This window comes from Periplaneta americana, chromosome 2, assembly GCF_040183065.1.
Source record: "Periplaneta americana isolate PAMFEO1 chromosome 2, P.americana_PAMFEO1_priV1, whole genome shotgun sequence".
Classification (NCBI taxonomy): Eukaryota; Metazoa; Arthropoda; class Insecta; order Blattodea; family Blattidae; genus Periplaneta; species Periplaneta americana.
Window position 1 is genome coordinate 194,360,329 of NC_091118.1, and position 21,416 is coordinate 194,381,744.

The window sequence follows — 21,416 nt, forward strand, 5'->3', positions numbered from 1 at the left end:
GAGTATTACCACAGTCTAGTATATACAGTCACGAAGCTCAATACGTGGTAAATATGCATCCATAGATAGTTGCTAACCACTAGGATAGCTAATATCGTCTCATTACAGACAATGCGAAATAGTACCAGCACAGTCTATTGTTCCTAGCACCCTCACAACTCAAGCTTCGCGACTGTGTACACTAGACTGTGATATTACTCCGTTATATCATCGTCGTTGTTATGAAACCTCTTATGTGACAGTACAGAAAATATTTTTTCTACGAAAGTGCAGAATGATATATTTTCTGGTAAGCAAACTAACATTGAAAGTATGATTTCCTACATTCGGTGTGTAAAAAGTTTTGTGCGAGATCGTGCGTATTTGCTTGGTTTCCGCACAAAACCAATCCGCGGAAAGTATAAAATTCCACATTCAGTATTCCCAACCTAATACACACAACAATTTCCCTCTTCTTACCGCTTAAGTGACATATTGATTTTACTGCTTTAACTTTTAACATATTGTTTTTAGAAACGTTCAATATAGTAATAATTATAAATTGGAAACTTACCACTGCAATTTCACCTAAATTGCACTGTTAATTATTGTTTTTAAATATTTGCAAAAATTAAGTAAACTCTACAACTCCACTAAAGTTACTGCATTCGTGATGCAAGTAACATTAAGGAAGCCGTGAAAAAATCAACAAGATTCCAGACTCATCATAGACTGGGGGGGGGGAAGACAGACGTATATCACGGCCTGCTGGAGTATAGTAAACACAGAAAACATTTTAAAGCAACAATGTTGAAGATAGATATTTTTGTTTTGCAAATTTGCCGTCATTGAACAGAAGCCAAGATGGAAATTTCATTGCAACTAATTAGAAATTCCTCTTTCAGGTATGTAATAAACGATCTTCGCACAAAATAATGTACGATACACGAGCGGTATGTTTTCTTTCAATTCTCGGAAATTAAAAAAGCTCAACTACGTTTCCCTTTTTCAAACTTTTCCTCGGACATGAAAACTTCAACATACCGCTCTTGTAACGCATATTACTATTCTATACGCACTTTCCGCACACTACAGTTTTCTCTCCTAAATGAAATATGAAACTCTTCACGTTATTCATATGAAGGACTGAGAATTAAAATTAATTATCCACCAATTTAAATAACATGAGAAAAATACGTAACAATTTCAACCCTTCCTTCTCGTCTTCAAGATCCATAATTCAGAACGACTTAAATATTGAAACGTTAAGCATAGAAAGTATCGTCTAAATTGAATAGCTGTTTATATCAACAATGTATTTCTACTATAGAGGATTCCACATTAGGAAAAAAGCATTGAATATATGAGGGCTCTTACCATCAACTATTTATAAATGTTCTCTTGAGAATTGGTAATTAATTAGTTCCTTTTAATTAATTGAACACAATTTCATTGAGAACTAGAGTCGGTCTGGTTGGCGGAGTTGGTATAGCGCCGGCCTTCTATGCTCGAGGTTGCGGGTTCGATCCCGGGCCAGGTCGATGGCATTTAATCAATCAATCAATCTTAATGTATCCAGCTGTTTTCTGACAACATAAAGTCCACTATAGTCCACTGCAGTCTATTCAGTTGTTGTTTTTCACGAGAAATGAGGGGTATTTCGATCGGTGTTCTAGATGCCTGTCGCTAGTAGCCAAAATTGGGGTGCAGTCAATATATACTGCAGGGCTGTGTCTTCTGCAACTGGTACTGATGATTTTAATTTAATTATTTTGTGATTTATGGATGGATAGTATAGAGTAATGTGTTCCAGATCTTCATCATGATTATTACACCACAGACAAGTAGGAGTATCAGAAATGTGAAATCGGTGTAGGTACAATTGAGTGACAATGTGACCTGTTCTGGCTCTTGTTAAAAATGTTTGAACATGTCTGAGCAAGTTTTTGTACATTTCCAGGTCATTTGGTTTCTTTTGTACAGTAAAATTTTCCCTTTGTCAGAAGAGAGCCAATTGTTGATCCATATGTTTGTAAAATGAGACTTTACTGAAGCAAGAGCACTGGATAGAGATATCACTTGAAGAGGTCTTGGTTGCAAATATGTTGCCTGTTTTGCAATATTATCGACTTTCTCGTTTCCAGCTATACCACAATGACTAGGTATCCATTGAAATGTTATTTCCTTTTGGAGTTCTTTTAGTTTTTACTTAGTTGTTTCTGAATTGGAATAATTCTATGTGCATATAGGTTTGGTACATATTTAATTATATTAAATATAGCCCCTTTGGAGTCGGTAAGTATGCAAATAGATTTTTCAGAAATTTGAGTAGCACACTGAAGAGCAGAATCAATAGCTAGCAATTCGCTTAAATGCGACAGGCTCACGTCAGTAGATTTACTGGCATGTAAAAGAACTATGGGACAAAAATTCCGGCACACCGGCGACGCTGATAAAACCTCGGCAGTTGCGAGTGTCGTTAAATAAAAAACGTAACATTTGAGAACTAGAGCGATTTCATATGTTAAAATATTGTTACACCTCAAAAATTACCATATATTTAATTTGCGAATAACGGGGTAACAGCTAAATTGGTAGAATAGCCTTCCACCTTCTTGCCAAACGCCCCACTGTGGATTTCAACAGAGAAGTTACAGTTGAGGTCAAGATTTCACATTTATTTTGTGTTACAGTATCAAAGTATTTGAAATAACCATAACATTCACAAGAGAGTATTCATCATGTATGCTGAGTCAAACCTCTATTTTTATGTAAAATTGGATGGAGATTTCAAATATATTTAAAATTTATTACAGGGTGCCATTTAAAGAAAGTGTTCTTTTTTTGCCACATCCTGTACATGTGAGACGATAGTCATAAGTTTTAGTTAGATATCTTCAAAAACTTTTGTTTTTGGTATTTTTTTCATAAAATGAATACATAAAGAGTTATTAGCAATATTCCATACTAAGGCTAACTCAGTATAAATCGAGTCAGAGGCTAAATCGGGTCAATTTCAAAACCCTGTCTCCATATTCAAGCGTAAACCAGTTCAAGCAAGTGCTGCCATATACTGGTCAGGAAGAGAACTTCCTGTACACGTTGAGTGCCATTGATGCTAGCTGGTGTGTATATTCTTTGTGTTGACAATGATAGAATAGAGAGAATATAAAAGTGAGTTAAGAGTATTTTATACATTTTAAATAATGCTTTACGGTTCCTTTATTATTTTACAACAACTATTGCAGAGAATTTGTGCGATTAACTTTCAATATTAAGTTTAAGCTTTTTAGAAGAGATTATGGCTATTAGCGTCTTTGGGTTAAATAGGGTCAGTAATATCGGACAAACAGGGTCAACATGTTTCAAATCAGTCCACTCAAATTAAGTATTTATTTTCAATTCTTTGTGACAGATGGTTAAATGTAAGAGGAAAACGTCAAATTCGTGGACTGAGAACGACATGCAGAAGGCTATTAAAGCATTTCGCGAGGTAAGAAGCCAACGTCATGCTGCTGGGTTGTGAGGAGTTCCTCATTCATGTCTGCAACGACGTCAACCACTTGAAAAGTAAAGGCCGTCAAACTACGTTTACTCCAGAACAAGAAAATGAACTTGTGTCTAGAATTTTGAAACTGTACGCATGTGGTTTTGGACTACACTGCAACACAGTTCTTTGGTGCAGAAAAGAAAACAGTGTTTGTTTGTGGAAGGTGTAAAGTGTTAAATTACATCAATTCAATATTGATTTTAACGTTCCGTGCAGGTATATAGAGGGAAAAATTGCGACCCGATTTGTCCTAAACACTGACCCCATTTATCCTTATACAGAAGGGTAAAAAGGGTCACTGCAGTGAAATATTTCAGTTCATATACAGACAGTTAGTTTAGAGTAAAAAAGAAACATTTTTGGGGAAATAGTACTTACATGTGGCTGTAACTAATGGTATGTTATGAGTGTAATATACAGGGACATCATTTTATTTTTTCTTCAATTTTATTGTACCTGAGTTTTTGAATGTACTTCACTCCCACCCCTTCTACTAATGAAGTTCCAACTGTCCTTCACACAGAACCAAGGCCGCATATAGTAAACAGCACTGAGTTAGTGAGTATAGTACGTTCCAAAAATATGTTCGCGTTTTCCAGTGACGAAAGAGCATTCAATATTGAATCATATTTTCGCACAGGTACTGTCCGTTTGCCTACGTCGCATCCCGATTTCCCCCACCTGCTTCTGCTCGCACCTCTGTAAAAGCTGGGCTGTCTTAGCTCTTTTCTGAAAACATTAATTTCTGTTAGGAATTGGACGTTTACGTAATATTATACAGCTGTTTAATTTAACTTAAATAAAAGGGTCTCGTTAAGTAATTAACTGTCACGTGATTTCCTCCCTTTCTACAATCCTGCGGCATAACCACTTGGACGGACAGTAGATAGCATGTCTGAGTAATTTTATATTTTCGGGTCGGGCAGAAGTGAAGATTGAATGTACAGTACTTAGAGTAGGTACAGAATTATTTCAACATGAGTTACTAGTACGAAGGACGAAACTGGCAATTGGAATTAGATGCAATAGTCTATAGTGCGATAATATGCACAAAAGAACTGAAGCCTGTATCGAAATGAACGGCCACCATTTTCAAAATTGTGTTTAAATATTCATATTATGATTATTTTTCAATTTAACTTCATTCTCTATATTGTTCGCTAATGTGCTGTAGACAGTATAATGTACACCGCATAATGAATACGTTCGCATGGATAACTCACTTCGTGAGTAACAACACTTATTCTTAATACAGTACTGTACTTTGATTAAAGAAAAACCTAATGAAAATTATCAAACTCAAAATCGCGATATTTCCTAGTTTACGTAAATGGATGAACTACTTTTCTTCCTTCCTATACCTAGTAGAGTGATTTGTGTTTTACGCCAGTATCATCGAACTCCAGTCTTGGAGGGGGGAGCAAGCGGTATTTCCGGTTCTCTAAAGGTATAGACAGGTTAATATTAAAAATGTTAGTAAAAATAAAATGATGTCCCTGTATTATGAAATTAACAATAAAATTAAGGATTTGTTACTTTTTGACCTCATTTACCCTTGGTTATCTAATTAACACACTGTATAATTAAGTTTTAACACATTTCGCGTATATCGTTAAAACCAAAATATCACCTCGTAGTAATAAAGATTCATTTCAACTTCACATGATCTGTCTTATGACAGAAATAATATTATTATTATAATTATTATTATTATTATTATTATTATTATTAATATTATTACTATTACTTAGAATGTAATCATTTCAACAGTCCTCAAAGTCACCTGCGGGATATGGCGAACATAAGCCATGTGACAGCTACCGGTACCTAACCATCCGTAATCTCAAGATTACGGGATTCACACCGAACTTACACAGGCGAATACAGAGCCTGCATGCTCCGTCTTAACAGGATTGCTTATCTTCTTTCTCAAGGGACATGTTGCAAACATTTTGAAAATAGTTGCAGGTCACTCAATATTATGTCTAGCAAATCGACAGGAATCGTGATGGATGTGTTTCATATCGTTGGAATATATCGTTTGCTATCTAGAAGCTACCAGTCTCTGTTTAAAATCTTTTAAATTACTTTCTCCTACGTATAATCGCTCCTCCTTTTAAAATAATTTGAAATCGTTCACATTGTCGCAAGCTGTTTGCTTTATCTGCTACTTCAAATAAAACAGGTTATTGCGTTTTGCTCCGCTGAGTGGTTTTGCTCAATAAGCGTTTGTAATCAAACATGTCGTTTTAACCACTCTGTATTTAATGGGCGGAAATTTCTTTCATCTGATACTGAACAAAGCTTTTATCCTTTCATTTCTACTTTCCATTGGTTACCCGTGAATTCGTCACTAGCTACATGAAGCTGTAATTATTGCAACTCCAAATAAAACGTTCAATTTAAGTTACTAGTTTAATTGTCAATTGAAAAGCGACATATTATCATTTTTCAAGCATATTAATTAATTCATATTACATATTTTTACACTTTATGAACCTATATTATTCCTTTATTACTCTAAATTATAAATATTTATTTCATTAATCCAATTTATATAATATTTCATTTATCAACATGTTTGTTTTTTATTAATTTATTGCCAATTATATTTTGTAAAGATTTAAAAATGAATAAATAAATTACTCTGTTTTAAAGATGGATGCTGAACGAAACAACTATTTCACTATGTTGAAATGGTTTTTTAAACACACACACACACAAATACATACAGTGTTAATCGTAAGTAATGTCATTAACTTCAGTGGGTTATTCTTTGAAATAATTTCAATCAAAAATGTTTAATACAATTTCGTTCATTTTTGCTTCCTTTTCGAGAAAAAAATTATTTTATATGAAACATATCATAGCGTGTTTTCGGAATAACATTGATTTAATTACCCAATATGCTCGGCCACAGTGTACACAGTGGGCCAAAAAGAGGCACAAAATTTAAATGGTTATATTCCAGTAGCTAATGATTTCACTTGAAAGTTTATTTCACAGTCCTTGTAGACCGGGGAAGTACTGTAATATTTAATTTTTTACCATTTATTAAACATTATTTTTTATTTTTTGTAAGCAGTGCAAAATCGATCGTTTATGCCGAACTAAGCATTATGGTCTTACAAGTTCAGCAGGCCAAGCCGTTTGTTGTGCTATCATCATTTGTTTTCTTCCGTTTTGAGTTCTCATTTTGTGAATAATGGGTCGCTTAACAAACGAAGACAAGATTTTCATTAAACATTTGCACCAATACGATAATTTACCTCCCCGTCAAATTGCAAGGAACTACGTTCAGCGAGAATGGACTGTTTCAAGTGTACAAATGATTGATTAGCAAGATACGGACATGATATCCCTCATGGGAGATTACTGCGTGAAAGATCGCATTTCTCACATTCTCTGATGATTTCCGCTGGAGTATCAAAGGAGATTTTAATCCTATGGACTATTTTGTATGGAGTCAACTACAAAAGCAGTTTACTACAAAACAAGAATTCGTAATATTGAAAATTTAAAAGAATGACTTCTTGAATGTAGGGACCGGCTTGATCAAAGATAGATATCCAGTGCTATTGGACAATGGAGAAGAAATGGCTGTGCGGGCAAATGGCGGTCACACAGAGCATCATTTCTAATTTTGATTATTTGAAGGGTCATTAATTATTATTAATTTTACCAACATTCAGTTTCTGCATTTTGAAGTAATAAATCATCTTCAAAAAACCACATTTTTCGCATCACTGTGTATTGACCTCCATAAGATTTTAATTGAGCCTCACAAAACATAATAAAAGTCCTGTTCATCTTTAAAGTCTGCTCTTTCCAACATTGTGTTCATTATAAATTAATGTCACGTATTTCCGAAAATAGAGTATTTCTAATTTTGTGCCTTTTTTGTCCACTGTGTATTATGATAATAAATGATTGAAAGAATTTTAGTTTTGTCCTTTAAAATATGTAGAAATTTGATACATTTATACAGGGACATCATTTTATTTTTACTTCAATTTTTATTGTACCTGAGTTTTTAATGTACTTCAGTCCCACCCCTTCTAGTAATGAAGTTCAACCGTCCTCCACACAGATCCAAGACTGCATATACAGTCATGGTAGCCTTACGGTCATAGTAAACAGTACGTTCCAAAAATATGTTCGCGTTTTCCAGTGACGAAAGAGCTTTCAATATTGAATCGTATTTTCGCACAGGTACTGTCGTCCATTTGCCTACGTCATATCCCGGTTTCCCTCACCTGCTTTTATTCGCCAGCTAGTGGCTGGGCTGTCGTCTTAGCTCTTTTGTGAGAACATTAATTTCTGTTAGGAATTGGACGTCTACGTTATATTATACAACTGTTTAAAACAACTTAAATAAAAGGGCCTCGTTAAGTAATTAACTGTCACGTGATTCCCCCCCCCCCTTTCTATGACCCTACGACATAACCACTTGGACGGACAGTAGATAGTATGTCTGAGTAATTTTATCTTTTCGGATCGGGCAGAAGTGAAGATTGAATTTACAGTACGTAAAGGTACTCTGTTATAGAGTAGGTACAGAATTATTTCAACACGAGTTACTAGTTACGAAGGACGAAACTGGTAATTGGGATTAGGTACAATAGTCTATAGTGCGATAATATGTACATTACAACTGAATCCTGTATCGAAATGAACGGCCACTATTTAAAAAAATGTGTTTAAATATCCATATCATGATTATTTTTGAATTTAACTTCATTCTCTATATTGTACGCTAATGTGCTGTAGACAGTATAATATACAATGCATAATGAATACGTCCACATGGACAGCTCAGTTCATGAGTAAAAACACTCATTGTTAATACTGCACTGTATTTTGATTAAACAAAATCCTAATGAAAATGATCAAACTCAAAAGCGCGATATTTCCTATTTTACGTAAATGGATGAACTACTTTTCTTCCCTCCTGTACGCAGTAAAGTGATTTGTTTGTATATTACGCCAGTATCATTGAACTCCAGTTGTGGAAGGGGGTAGGAAACGGCGTTGATCCAAAGGTATAGCCAGGTTAATATTAGAAATGTTAGTAAAAATAAAATGATGTCCCTGTATATTTCGTGTGCATATTATACATTTATTTATTTTACTTTCCAAAGCCATGTCTTAATACTGTCCCCCAAAGGGAAGAGGATTTTGGGCCATAAAAAAAAAAAGATGGACCGAGAATAACTCACTGAGACCGTAACAGGCCATGGGCTTAAACTTGTTTGGATGATGATCATGATGATGATGATGATGATTATGATACTTTCTACTATTTTTTTTATTTCGGTTTCCCAAGTCTTTCCAAGAATACTGGAATAGTACCACCTATCAATAACAAGGATCGGAACCCGTTTCCTTCCTTCTCAATCCTACAATAATTTCTCATATTACCTTCTCACTTTCCTAGATTCTTTAGACTGAATGTAAAGACACTGGATGGTATTTTGATTCGCTGGAACTAGTTACTGTGACCTCCATGAATTCATTAGTACGTAAGTGAATTTATTCATACATGAATAACACTAATAACTGGGTCTATGAAATAACAAATCAACTATTTTTTCTTATTCTGTAGTGGGCGATTCTGGAAGTCTTTGAACTTTAAATAGCCCCATACACTCGGATCGGAGATCTTGCTGGCCAAGTGATATCCCAAAATTTTGGAATCAATCGATCAGGAAATATGGTTCTGAGAGTAGTCAAGCCTTCTTTTGCGATATGCGCCGTTACACCATCTTGTTGAAAGAGAGGATTATTTGTCCCAAGTCTCCTAAGAGTCGTTCTCAGAATATTCAGCGCCAAAGACTGTCTCACTGCTCAGCTGGTCACACTTCTTGCCACGGCTGTTCGCACTCGTTCATTGTTCTCGGGCGTTCCAACAGAGCGTGTAATGATGCCAAGAAATGACGAATTAAGGTACTGCCATGAAGACGAAAATTGCCAACCTATTTTAAAATCCACTCAGGGACAAAAAAAAACCCGGACACTTCTATATTTGCTTGTATTTTGTTGCCAATTATTTCAAAATGAAACAAAATCCATTTAAACAAAATAATGTTTCATTTAGCACCTTATACGACAACATTTGAAAAAAAATCTCTGATGAGAAAATTTACAAAAAAAATTACAAAGGGCGTATAACTATGGCATCGTTTGGTCTAACTGTTTTTTTTTTCATTTTATGGTGCCTTAAACATTAAAAACTCTTTTTAGTAAGGGATATTACCCCCTCTGGCTTGAATAACTGCATCCATACGTCTTGGCATGCTCTCAATTTGGTTAGCAATGTCTTCTTGAGGAATAAGTTCCCATTCTTCGCCAAGTGCTCGCCTCAACTCTTGTAACGATTCTGGTCTCGGTCGTCTATTCTTAACACGCCGTCCCAGCATGTCACACACGTGTTCAATTGGGTTCATGTCTGGACTCCTTGCTGGCCATGGAAGAACTTGGATTCCCACTTCTTGGAGATAATCTCCGACCGCATGGGCAATATGCGGCCGTGCATTATCATGCATTAAAACAAAATTATCGCCTACAAATTGGCCAAATGGCACAACATGATCAGCCAAACATTCATTTATATACCTATCAGCTGTTAGTCTTCCATTTTCAACAAAAACCAACTCTGTATGAGCATCCGTACACACTCCTGCCCAAACCATCACTCCACCACCTCCATACGGCACATTTTCGGAAATGCAACACTGTGAAAATCGTTCTCCCCTCCTTCTCCAAACTCTTTCACGTCCATCAGGTGAGCACAGATTGAAACGGCACTCATCGGTGAATAGAACACAGCTCCACTGTCCATTTCTCCAATCCCTGTGATCATTTGCAAAACGCAGTCGTTCAACTCGATGCATCCTAAGAAGTCTGGGACCAGTAGCAGGTCTACTTGATATCAGTCCACTTGCTTTCAACCTCCTTCTAACTGTTTTGGCCGAAATTGGGCGTCCATGCATGTTAACAAATTGCTGGGCTACACTAGTAGCTGGCAGGTTGCGCTCCCTAAGAACTCTCAACACCATATACCTGTCTTCATTTGGATTTGTAGCTCTTGGACGACCAGAATCTGGTCTTCTGGTATATTCTAGGGTCTCTCTATACCGTTTTATGGTATCATGGGTTGTGCTTCTAGCCATATTCATAACATTTGCAATGTAACGTACACTGCGTCCATCAACGTAAAGGGCTACAGCTCGAGCCACATCTTCAGGTCGCATCTTGTTTTAAGACAAATGTTACAACCCCACTTAAACTCAGAAAATATAAAAATAAAGAAATAACGAATGATAACGATAATGAAGCACAAAATGGTTGAGACAAAATTGTTATAGCTGAGACTCCAAAAGCAAAATTGGAAAATTTGGTTGTAATGGCTTCTTTATAAAACAAAAAACAATCAACAATGTATACACGTCTCCATAACAACAGATGGCTACCATAATATTGTATGAGAAGATAATGTTTTGCAAAATACTAGCAAATATTAAAGTGTCCGGTTTTTTTGTATAATTTATTTTCATGTCCTGGAACTCGAAACTCAATTTCTATGTGTCTATCAGAGTGCTGCATTGGAGTTAAATCGCTCGCTTGAACTCGTTCGAATGTCGCACCCTCGAGTGAGATAAGATCGGTCGTGATACGCTCGTAATAAATAGAACCACAGTACAAGGTCATCTCACCGACATGTCTTATCTTGTATGGAAGGCGACAGATAAGATACATATGTTTTGCTCACACGGTAAAAATAAGGCTTTATTTTCAGTGTTTATGACAAACGCAGTAACATGAAGTTATAAATAAAATAGTATCAAAACTTTGACTAATTAATAATTATTCAATATTTGATTTACCACATATATAATATGATAGGTCCATACATAGTGTTCCGCCTATACTGCGACAATGTAGAAACGTTTTACAAAATATTATTGATATAGCAGTAGATTAATAACAATATTAGTACAGAGATAACATCACAGAAAATATAGTAACACGAATAATCATGCTACACAACTGTTACAGACGCAAAGACTGATACACTAATTATTAGAGATTATTATTATTACTAGAAAACTTGATACATTTCTTGCATTATCGTGATTGTGTTCTCCGTTTATAATAATTACATTTACATCCAATAACATCTATCAGATGTGGCAAAAACAAAATCACTCCTGTTTGAAAAAAAAATTACCTACAACATTTATGTTACATTTTAAAGCAAGTTTTGTAGTTGTACTATGGAGAGGTTAGTTAAACACTGCAAAGTTTTGAAATGATAAACATCTATGATGTTACTACACAGTTCATCACTGTAACAAGAACGAATGTCTAACGCTCGGCTTATACCGTTTGAGGATTTATCGCTCGCGACAATTTTACCCATCATGCATGTGCGCTACCTATCGGATTATGCTATGAACTACTTGGCGCTCGAGCGATAACGTCCGATGCAAACTCTGATGTCTACACAATGCTCCCGATTTTACAAAACGTCTCCACGGAAAATGTCCATTGATTTACTGAAAAATGTATCATGGTTCATCGAATTGCATAACTTCCAAGTGTTGTATTTTCAGAAACAGTTTTTTTTATCAGAATTATTGTTGCATGTAATCGATTCTCAATCGATTCACTGATTACGACAATCCTTGAGAGCTTTGCTGGACAGCAACGTGAAATTTGAGAGGTCTCCATCCCGCTAAAGAGGTACTGTGGCGTGAAAATTTCCGAATGATTGAAAATTCTAGACTAATCTGCTTCGCAATAGTAAACTTACGTCAGCAGGATATAAATATGGACGCAGAACACAAGATCGAAACAATGCCTTTGTGCGACCAGACGTGAACAAATGAAAATCGATTGGTTGAGAAAAGAGAACCGGCGTTTCATTCTGTACACGTTTTATGACAGCAAATTGACGGTTTTATTGCGACAGTTACTGCTAATCGACAGCAAAGCACACCAACCTCATTAACTACAAATTATCTCTCCACTCTTAATATGTGGAGATGTTGAGTTTTAATATTCGGTGATAAAAAAATTAGCGTTTTGTAAAATCTATTAACTTCGTAATTTGAATAATTTTGTAAAGTTTTAGAGATATTATCTATATATATAATTTGAACTGGTAATGGAAATTACGGGAAAACGGCTGAACGGATTTTAATAAATGGCCCCTCGTTTGGAAGCTTGGAACCCAAAGTTTTTCGGAAAAATAGTAGTTTTCAGTGAAATGTCAATTTTCCTACATAATTTTCCTATTTTCCAAAATCCATCTGTCGTCAGTTTTAAGAACTAACTAATTGCATTCAGGAGAAGCGAAGCGAGCATCAAGTCGGCCGTGTTGCATTTCAGAATAAAACAAAACACACACTACAGTAAACAATATTACACGAAGGCCATGATCTGCAAGAATGTTGACATATTTAGAGCTCAAATTAAATTGGTTATTAAAAACTTATCTTACTAAAAATTATTTACAGGTTCGATTCTGTGGTGTGTAATTTTCTGGGTACAGCTGTGTATTGGATATTAAAAACTACAAAACTTCAGGTGGTTTGATGACATTATCACTATTAGAAATGAAATATTATTGTAGTTAATGCCATGATGTGACTATTTTTCATTAATTATACATATTAATGCTATATTGATGATATGAAAGTGAAACGTTTTGGGGTTATATAAGTAGATGTAGAGAATAACTTAAATTAGATTTTGATTTCTATATTTTACTGAGTGGCGGCTATATAGTAGTATATATAGTATACGTTACTGAAAGCTATAAAACTTACGTAAGATGATAAAATTATTAAAAATCAAATATTTTAATAGTTATTAATCAAGTGGGGTTGGGTCTTTTTCATATATTTAATGGCGGTGTGGTGTAGATATTTATATGCCTGGTTCTCTTCAGTATTGGCTCGAGAGAGAGAGAGAGAGAGAGAGAGAGAGAGAGAGAGTATCTTTCATTATTGTGGAAGCAAATGACTTTCAGAATGTCTGGTATTCTTCATTGAAAATAAATCTGAAAAATGTTTATTTGAACATCTAATGAGCTTAGTTTGCAGCATTTGCTGCACAAGCCACTAGTTAATTTATACAACAAATATATTTTAACATGATAATTAGGCCTAATAAAAACGTAAATCGCAGTTTAATTATGAAATACGTAACAAAATATAGTTTTATTTTATTACTTTACCTGAATGGCATCAATTATATGCCAACGCTAATATCGCATTCTAGTATAAACAATCACGAAGCTTGAGTTGTTGAGGGTGCTTAGAACAATAGACTGTGCCGGTACTATTTCGCATTGTCTGTGATGTGGCGATAGTAGCGATACTAGTAGTTAACAACTAGGAGTATTTAAAGAGCGCAGCCATTTACATATGACGTCAATACTGACATTTTCGAGTGTGGTGGAGTACTGAATCTTTGGTAATACATACACAGTGGACAAAAAAAAAAAAAAAACGACACAAAATTTAAATGGCTATATTCCAGTAGCTAATGATTTTACTTGAAAGTTTATTTTAAGGCAAATTTCACAGTCCTTGTAGATCGGGAAAGTACTGTAATATTTAATTTTTTACCATTTATTAAACATTATTTTTTATTTTTTTGTAAGGAAGCGCAAAATCGATCGTTTATGCCGACCATAATTTTACCAACATTCAGTTTCTGCATTTTGAAGTATAAATTGTCTTCAAAACCATATTTTTCGCATCATTGTGTATTGACCTCCATACAATTTTAATTGAGCCTCGAAAAACATAATAAAAAGTCATGCTCATCTCTAAAGTCTACTCTTTGCAACAGTGTATTCATTATAAATTAATGTTATGTATTTCCGAAAACAGAGTATTTCTAATTTTGTGCCTTTTTTCTGGCCTACTGTGTACATCAGGTTCTGTGCATTTATTAAAACAAACAAGTGGTTTTTGACCAGAAATTTATATTTTTCGTATGTAGAAATAACACTGCAGAAACAACTTGAATTCGAGATTCGGTTTTTGGTAAAAAATAAAATGAAGCCCAAACTTAAAAAAGGAGAAAAAAAGTAGCTACCGGGATACAGGAATTCACTGAAACGTGTAGAATATTGGCTTTCACAATTTTAAGATAAACAACTAGTTCTATATTGTAAGAATGAATTTTAGAGGTACTACTTTTATACTGATATGGAGGGATATTTTTAAATGCAACAAAATAACAAATTTCTCATTTATGTTAGAGAGAGAAATTTCCTTATAGCATAATCTAGTATATACAGTCACGAAGCTTGAGTTGTGAGGGTACTAGGAACAATAGACTGTGCTGGTACTATTTCGCATTGTCTGTAATGAGGCGATATTAGCGATCCTAGTGGTTGGCAACTATCTATGAATGCATTTTTACTACATATTGAGCTTCTCGACTATATATACTAGACTGTGCTATTAGCCTAAAGCAGCGGTTTCCAAACTGGGGGGTCGTATAAAGATCTGAGGAGGTCGCAAGATGATTACAAAATAACACAAAAACGCCTTTCTAACATACACTTACTGTGTGTTCAAAACACGAACAACATTTAACATATAAAAATGAGTAGTTATTTGCTAAAGTATAAAATAATTGCATTAATACGACAAATCTGCCTGTTTTTCAGTCAGTATCTCTCAAATCTGGACTCTGTATTCAATACACACATAGCGATATCACTTTCAAGTCTTTGGTTTAATGGCAATCATAATGAGAATAAATGAATTTTTATTTTTTATTGTCTTTTTTTATAATTTATTTTTCTTTTCAATTTCAGCCAGCTGAACACAACTGCCTACAGATGGATTTAGTAAGCATCTATGAAAGTCTTATTGTTTCGAGCGTCTTCCGGAAAATACACAAAAAGCTGTTGTTTAGAATTTTTCAAACTTAATTGCATGTTCGCCATGCTTTATAATCACCATCATCATCATCATCTGAATCTAATCTTCAGGTCATTCTTCAGACAGTCTCGAAGACGTAACTTTCAGGTGAAGAGGAAGCATAAGACTTGGAGCGAGTTGAATCTAAATTGTGAATATGAAAAAGATAGTGTTGTCTGATTTTGTTTACTGTAGGCCTATAGACATTTTCAAAGATTACTTGATTTATGTATTTAAATCTATTCTATACTAATAATAAATCTGTAGCCGAAATTTTTCTGGTAATTTTCGATTTTCCAAAAATAATTGCTCCTAACATATATAATTAACCACCCTGAAACCGAAAATCGCTTTTTTTTATTTTTGTGTCTGTCTGTCTGTCTGGATGTTTGTTACCTTTTCACGTGACAATGGCTGAACCGATTTATATGAAAATTGGAATACAAATTAAGTTCGTTGTAACTTAGAATTTAGGCTATATGGCATTCAAAATATTTTATTTAAAAGGGGGGTTATAAGGGGGCTTGAATTAAATAAATCGAAATATCTCCCTTATTATTAATTTTCGTGAAAAATATTACATAACAGACATTTCTTTAAAAATAATTTACGATAAGTTTTATTCTTTGTCAAATTTTGATAGGACTGATATTTAATGAGATAAATGAGCTTCAAAATTACAATAACAACGCCATCTAAGGCGGTGTAATGAAATAAAAAAAAAAAACAAATGACTTCGTCTATAAGAGGCCTTGGACAACAACAATCGAAAGCTATGAAAGATAGCCTACAGAGAATGTTTCTGTGTTTGTATGAAGTAATATCGGAAGCTAAATTAACCGATTTGTATAATTAATTATTAATTCACCATTGGAAAGTGTAGTTTCTCTACATAGACATAATTCTATAATGTTATTACAGTAACTTCTGAGTGAATCGAGGACAGGTAAGATTAAAATAGCTTCTTATGCACAGAAAACTTGATAGGCATTCGTTTTCTGTATTTCCTAAAATAATTTTTATGACCAAATGAATGGTTTCTAAATCAAAATGATCGCATTTTAATTTTCTTAATACAATTTAAATTAAGTAATATAATAAACGATTTATCCTTCTATCAAACACGAATGTTCCCTGGATCAAATGTCCTATTTTAATTGTGTAATTACTTTATATTTATTTCTAACGGGTGCAGCGGAGCGCACGGGTAGGGCTAGTGTGTTAATATTGCATGATTGGAACTATAAATATGGCAATTCTTCAAATCATTATATAATTTTTCTCCATACGTGATAGACGAAATCTAACTTCAGATCCTTCAACAAGAGCCAACAATTAAACAAAATCAATCTTCGATATCAAAAACCTTGAACAAAAATTTAATTTCGCAAGTGTGTAATAGAATAGCAATAGAGTCCTCAAACACAAGCAATGGGCTCAGAATCACAAAGTCACTCACCTGTTCCAATTAACAGCACCGTCACTAGCGTCGACAACACAGCGTGCCTGACACACGGCTCGGCCATCTCGATCAGCTGGGATTATCAAGTGGTTCAGCCTCCCTGCGGACAAGATGAAGGCGCAGGCAATAATAGAACGTTCTCTAAACTAAATCCACCATCAAAGTAAACACATGAGCGTCGGCCGATGTCTGCTCCTGTAATAAACAAAAAACGATCGACCTATCGTATATTACAATCGATCTTTCTATTAATATGACCAAATGTCATTAGAAGCCATGGCTTGTGGTCTAAAGCAGCCGTCGGCAAATTTGTACTCACAATGACATCACTGAACGCAACCTGCAATATAACGGCGCATCATTTTATTTTTACTAACATTTTTATATTAACCTGTCTATACCTTTAGAGAACCAGAAACACCGTTCGCTACCCCCTTCCACGACTGGAGTTCGATGATACTGGCGTAAAACACAAACAAATCACTTTATTAGGCATAGGAGGGAAGAAAAGTAGTTCGTCCATTTACGTAAACTAGGAAATATCGCAATTTTGAGTTCGATAATTTTCATTAGGTTTTTGTTTAATCAAAATGCAGTACTGTATTAACAATAAGTGTTTTTACTCACGAACTGAGTTATCCATGCGAACGTATTCATTATGCAGTGTATATTATACTGTCTACAGCACATTAGCGTACAATATAGAGAAAGAAGTTCAATTAAAAAATAATCATAACATGGATATTTAAACACATTTTTGAAAATGGTGGCCGTTCAATTCGATACAGGCTTCAGTTCTTTTGTGCATATTAGACTATTGAATCTAATTCTAATTGCCAGTTTCGTCCTTCGTACTAGTAACTCATGTTGAAATAATTCTGTACCTACTCTATAAAAGAGTACCTTACGTACTGTAAATTCAATCTTCACTTCTGCCCGACCCGCACAGATAAAATTACTCAGACATGCTATCTACTGTCCGTCCAAGTGGTTATATCGCAGGATCCTTAGAAAGAATCCAGTATAGGGCAGCTAAATTTGTTAAAGGTAAAAGAGAAGATGGGAACGATACGATAAAAGAACTTAAATGGGAAACTTTGGAAAAAAGACGTAGGAAAACTAAATAACATCATTGTATAGAGCACATCTAGGTCAGAAAGCATGGGTAGACATAACGGCTCGGTTAGAAAAGCCAACGTACTATGGTAGGAACGATCATGATTTTAAAATCAAATGTAGGAAACAGAAAACGGATGTAGGTAAATTCTCATTTTTAAATAGAACTATAAATGATTGGAATGACCTACCTGCAGCGGTCTTTGAGGGCTGTCCTTCCTTAAGGAGATTCAAGAATAATTTAAAGAGTTGTGTATAAAGTGAAAATTAAAATTAAGGTGACATTCAACATTTAATTTTTTAAGGTGACATGTATTTATCTAGCCTGACGAGTTTACTTCCTTGGTTTGAATTGTAAATTATTTAAAAATAGCGTGTAAGAGGGCCTTAGACTAGAAATGTTTAGTTTAAATGTAGTTCTGTTTATAAGTATGCATAAGGATGCAATTATTTGACTTATTTGAACTGTTGTATCAGTGAAGCGAGGTGAGTCAGTGAAGTTATGGTTTTACAGTACAGTGAACAGTTCCGATCAGTGATAATTTATAGCGTCAATGAAATGTGTTCTATAGTGTCAGTGAAATGTGTTACAGAGTGTCAGTGAAATGTGTGCTAAAGTGTCAGTGAAATGCGTCATAGTGCCACTACAGGGAATGAGATGAGAGTAAAGTGAAAGACTATTGAAACTTATGTAGGGCCTATACATAATTATGTAGGTTGTGTTGTAAAATTAGGTGTTTTATTTTATGTTTTATTATTATTGTGTTAAATTGTATTGTGTATTCTTATTGTATTGTGTATAAAATTGTATATGTGTTGTAAATTGTATTATGTATTGTAAATTTTATTGTGTATTGCTTATCATTTTATTGTGTATTGTTAATATTGTATATACCACTGCCACCGGGTGCTTGTCCACTTGCAGTGTAAATAAATACATACATACAAATCACGTGACAGTTAATTACTTAACGAGGCCCTTTTATTTAAGTTATTTTAAACAGTTGTATAATATTACGTAAACGTCCAATTTCTAACAGAAATTATTCTTTTCAGAAAAAAGCTAAGACAGCCCAGCTTTTACAGAGGGTCGTGCAAAAGCAGGTGGGGGAAATCGGGATGCTACGTAGGCAAACGAACAGTACCTGTGCGAAAATATGGTTCAATATTGAAAGCTCTTTCGTCACTGGAAAACGAGAATATATTTCTGGAACGTACTATACTCACTAACTCAGTGCTGTTTACTATATGCAGCCTTGATTCTGTCTGGAGAACAGTTGGAACTTCATTAGTAGAAGGGGTACAATAAAAATTGAAGTAAAAATAAAATGATGTCCCTGTATAAGATGTAATATCAATCGAAGAGTATAGAGCACTCCGTTCGGATCCCAGTGACGGACTCTCAACACAAGTATCTGACGTACACTACGCAATATTGATTTATAGATGGACAGATTATATTTAATTTCACCTTTATTTTTACTGTGCTATAACAACCTAGGAAAATACGTCACAAATTGCCACTCTTAATACAACTCGTAAATTTTCGTCTGCTAGTCACGATCTTTGTTTACATATTACATAATATTCAATTCAATTCAATTTATTTGGCCATTAGACATACAGTTTTAGGCTGCGTCAGAATACATTGAAAAAAATTTAAATACATTTAAAAAACACTAATAAAATAAACAGTAAAATTTAAATAATACAATGAAAACATGAAATAATTTGAAACTTTTAAATTAAAGAAAACTAACTAAATTGCAATTAAACTTATTTATTAAAATACAATTTCATACAAATTTGTGTTGAAAAACTCAGCAACAGAATAAAAAGTCTTATTCAATAACCAATTGTAAAATCCAGTTTTGAAGCTATTGGTAATTTATAATATTCACTGGGGAGCTTATTATATAATTTCATCCCCATAATTAAAAAGTTTGTGTTGCTCTCGTGTAATCTACAATATGGAATATTAATTTGTTCACTATTTATAATTTCATGATCATGTATATTGGCCACTAATGAGTAATTGTCGATATTTTGTCGAGTGTAAAGTACTAGATCATATATATACAAATTTATGATTGTTAAAATCCGTGATTGTCTGAAAAGTGGCCGAAATGTTCCAGATAGTTTGATTTAGGCCTACATAAAATTCTAATGGCTTTCTTTTGTAAAATCAAGACGCTTCCAATTTTGGTTCCATTTCCCCAGAAAATTAGGGCATATCGGATTATCGACTGAAAGAAAGAAAAGTAGGCACATCTTAAATAATTTTGAGAAACGCAAATCGTTAATTTCTTTAACAAATATAAAACTCTTGATAGCTTTGTGCATATGTATTCGATGTGCTTATCCCATGTTAAACTGTAGTCTATAAAAAGTCCTAGAAATTTTGAATATATAGCCAAACATAGCAGCTATGTATGATAGCGACAGGCGACCTATGATAAGACTACATATATTTTTCTATGGAGAGCATTTTAAATAAATTTAAGCCAGTCTGGTGTGTTATACAATTGCAACGTTTTATATCTTTACTTATTTCCCGCTTTCTTAATAACACGTTATTCCACCTATTAGATTATTTTAAAGTTGTATTTTGAGTCCCATACGTTACTACAGATACAGGGACATCATTTTATTTTTACTTCAATTTTTATTGTATCTGAATTTTTTAATATACTTCACTCCCACCCCCTCTACTAGTAAACTTCCAACCGTTCTCCACACAGAACAAAGGCCGCATAAGCTGTCACAGTAAGCAGTACTGAGTTAGTGAGTATAGTACGTTCCAGAAATATGTTCACGTTTTCCAGTGACGAAAGAGCTTCCAATATTGAATCATATTTTCGCACAAGTATTGTTGTACGTTTCCCTATAGCATCCCGGTTTGTCCTACTCGCTTCTGCTCGCCCCTTTTTAAAGGCTAGTGGCTGGGCTGTCTTAGCTCTTTTCTGAAAACATTAATTTCTGTTAGGGATTGGACGTCCACGTAATATTTTACAACTGTTTAAAATAACTTAAATAAAAGGGCCTCGTTAAGTAATTAACTGTCACGTGATTTCCTCCCTTCCTACGACCCTACGACATAACCACTTGGACGGACAGTAGATAGTATGTCTGAGTAATTTTATCTTTTCGGATCGGACAGAAGTGAAGATTGAATTTACAGTACGTAAGGTACTCTTTTATAGAGTAGGTACAGAATTATTTCAACATGAGTTACTAGTACGAAGGAAGAAACTGGTAATTGGAATTAGGTACAATAGTCTATAGTGCGTTAATATGCACAAAAGAACTGAAGCCTGTATCGAAATGAACGGCCACCATTTTCAAAAATGTGTTTAAATAT

General features: G+C 34.3%; 1 protein-coding gene across 1 annotated transcript in view; it reads right to left on the bottom strand.

Annotated features, from left to right (window-relative positions):
• Nucleotides 1-21,416, bottom strand: part of bdl (borderless) — a 191,576-nt gene that overhangs the window by 153,841 nt on the left and 16,319 nt on the right. Inside the window, 1 exon segment of the mRNA XM_069819236.1 lies at nucleotides 16,937-17,039. Within this exon segment, the coding sequence (XP_069675337.1) occupies nucleotides 16,937-17,003 (67 nt within the window). The 5' untranslated portion in view covers nucleotides 17,004-17,039.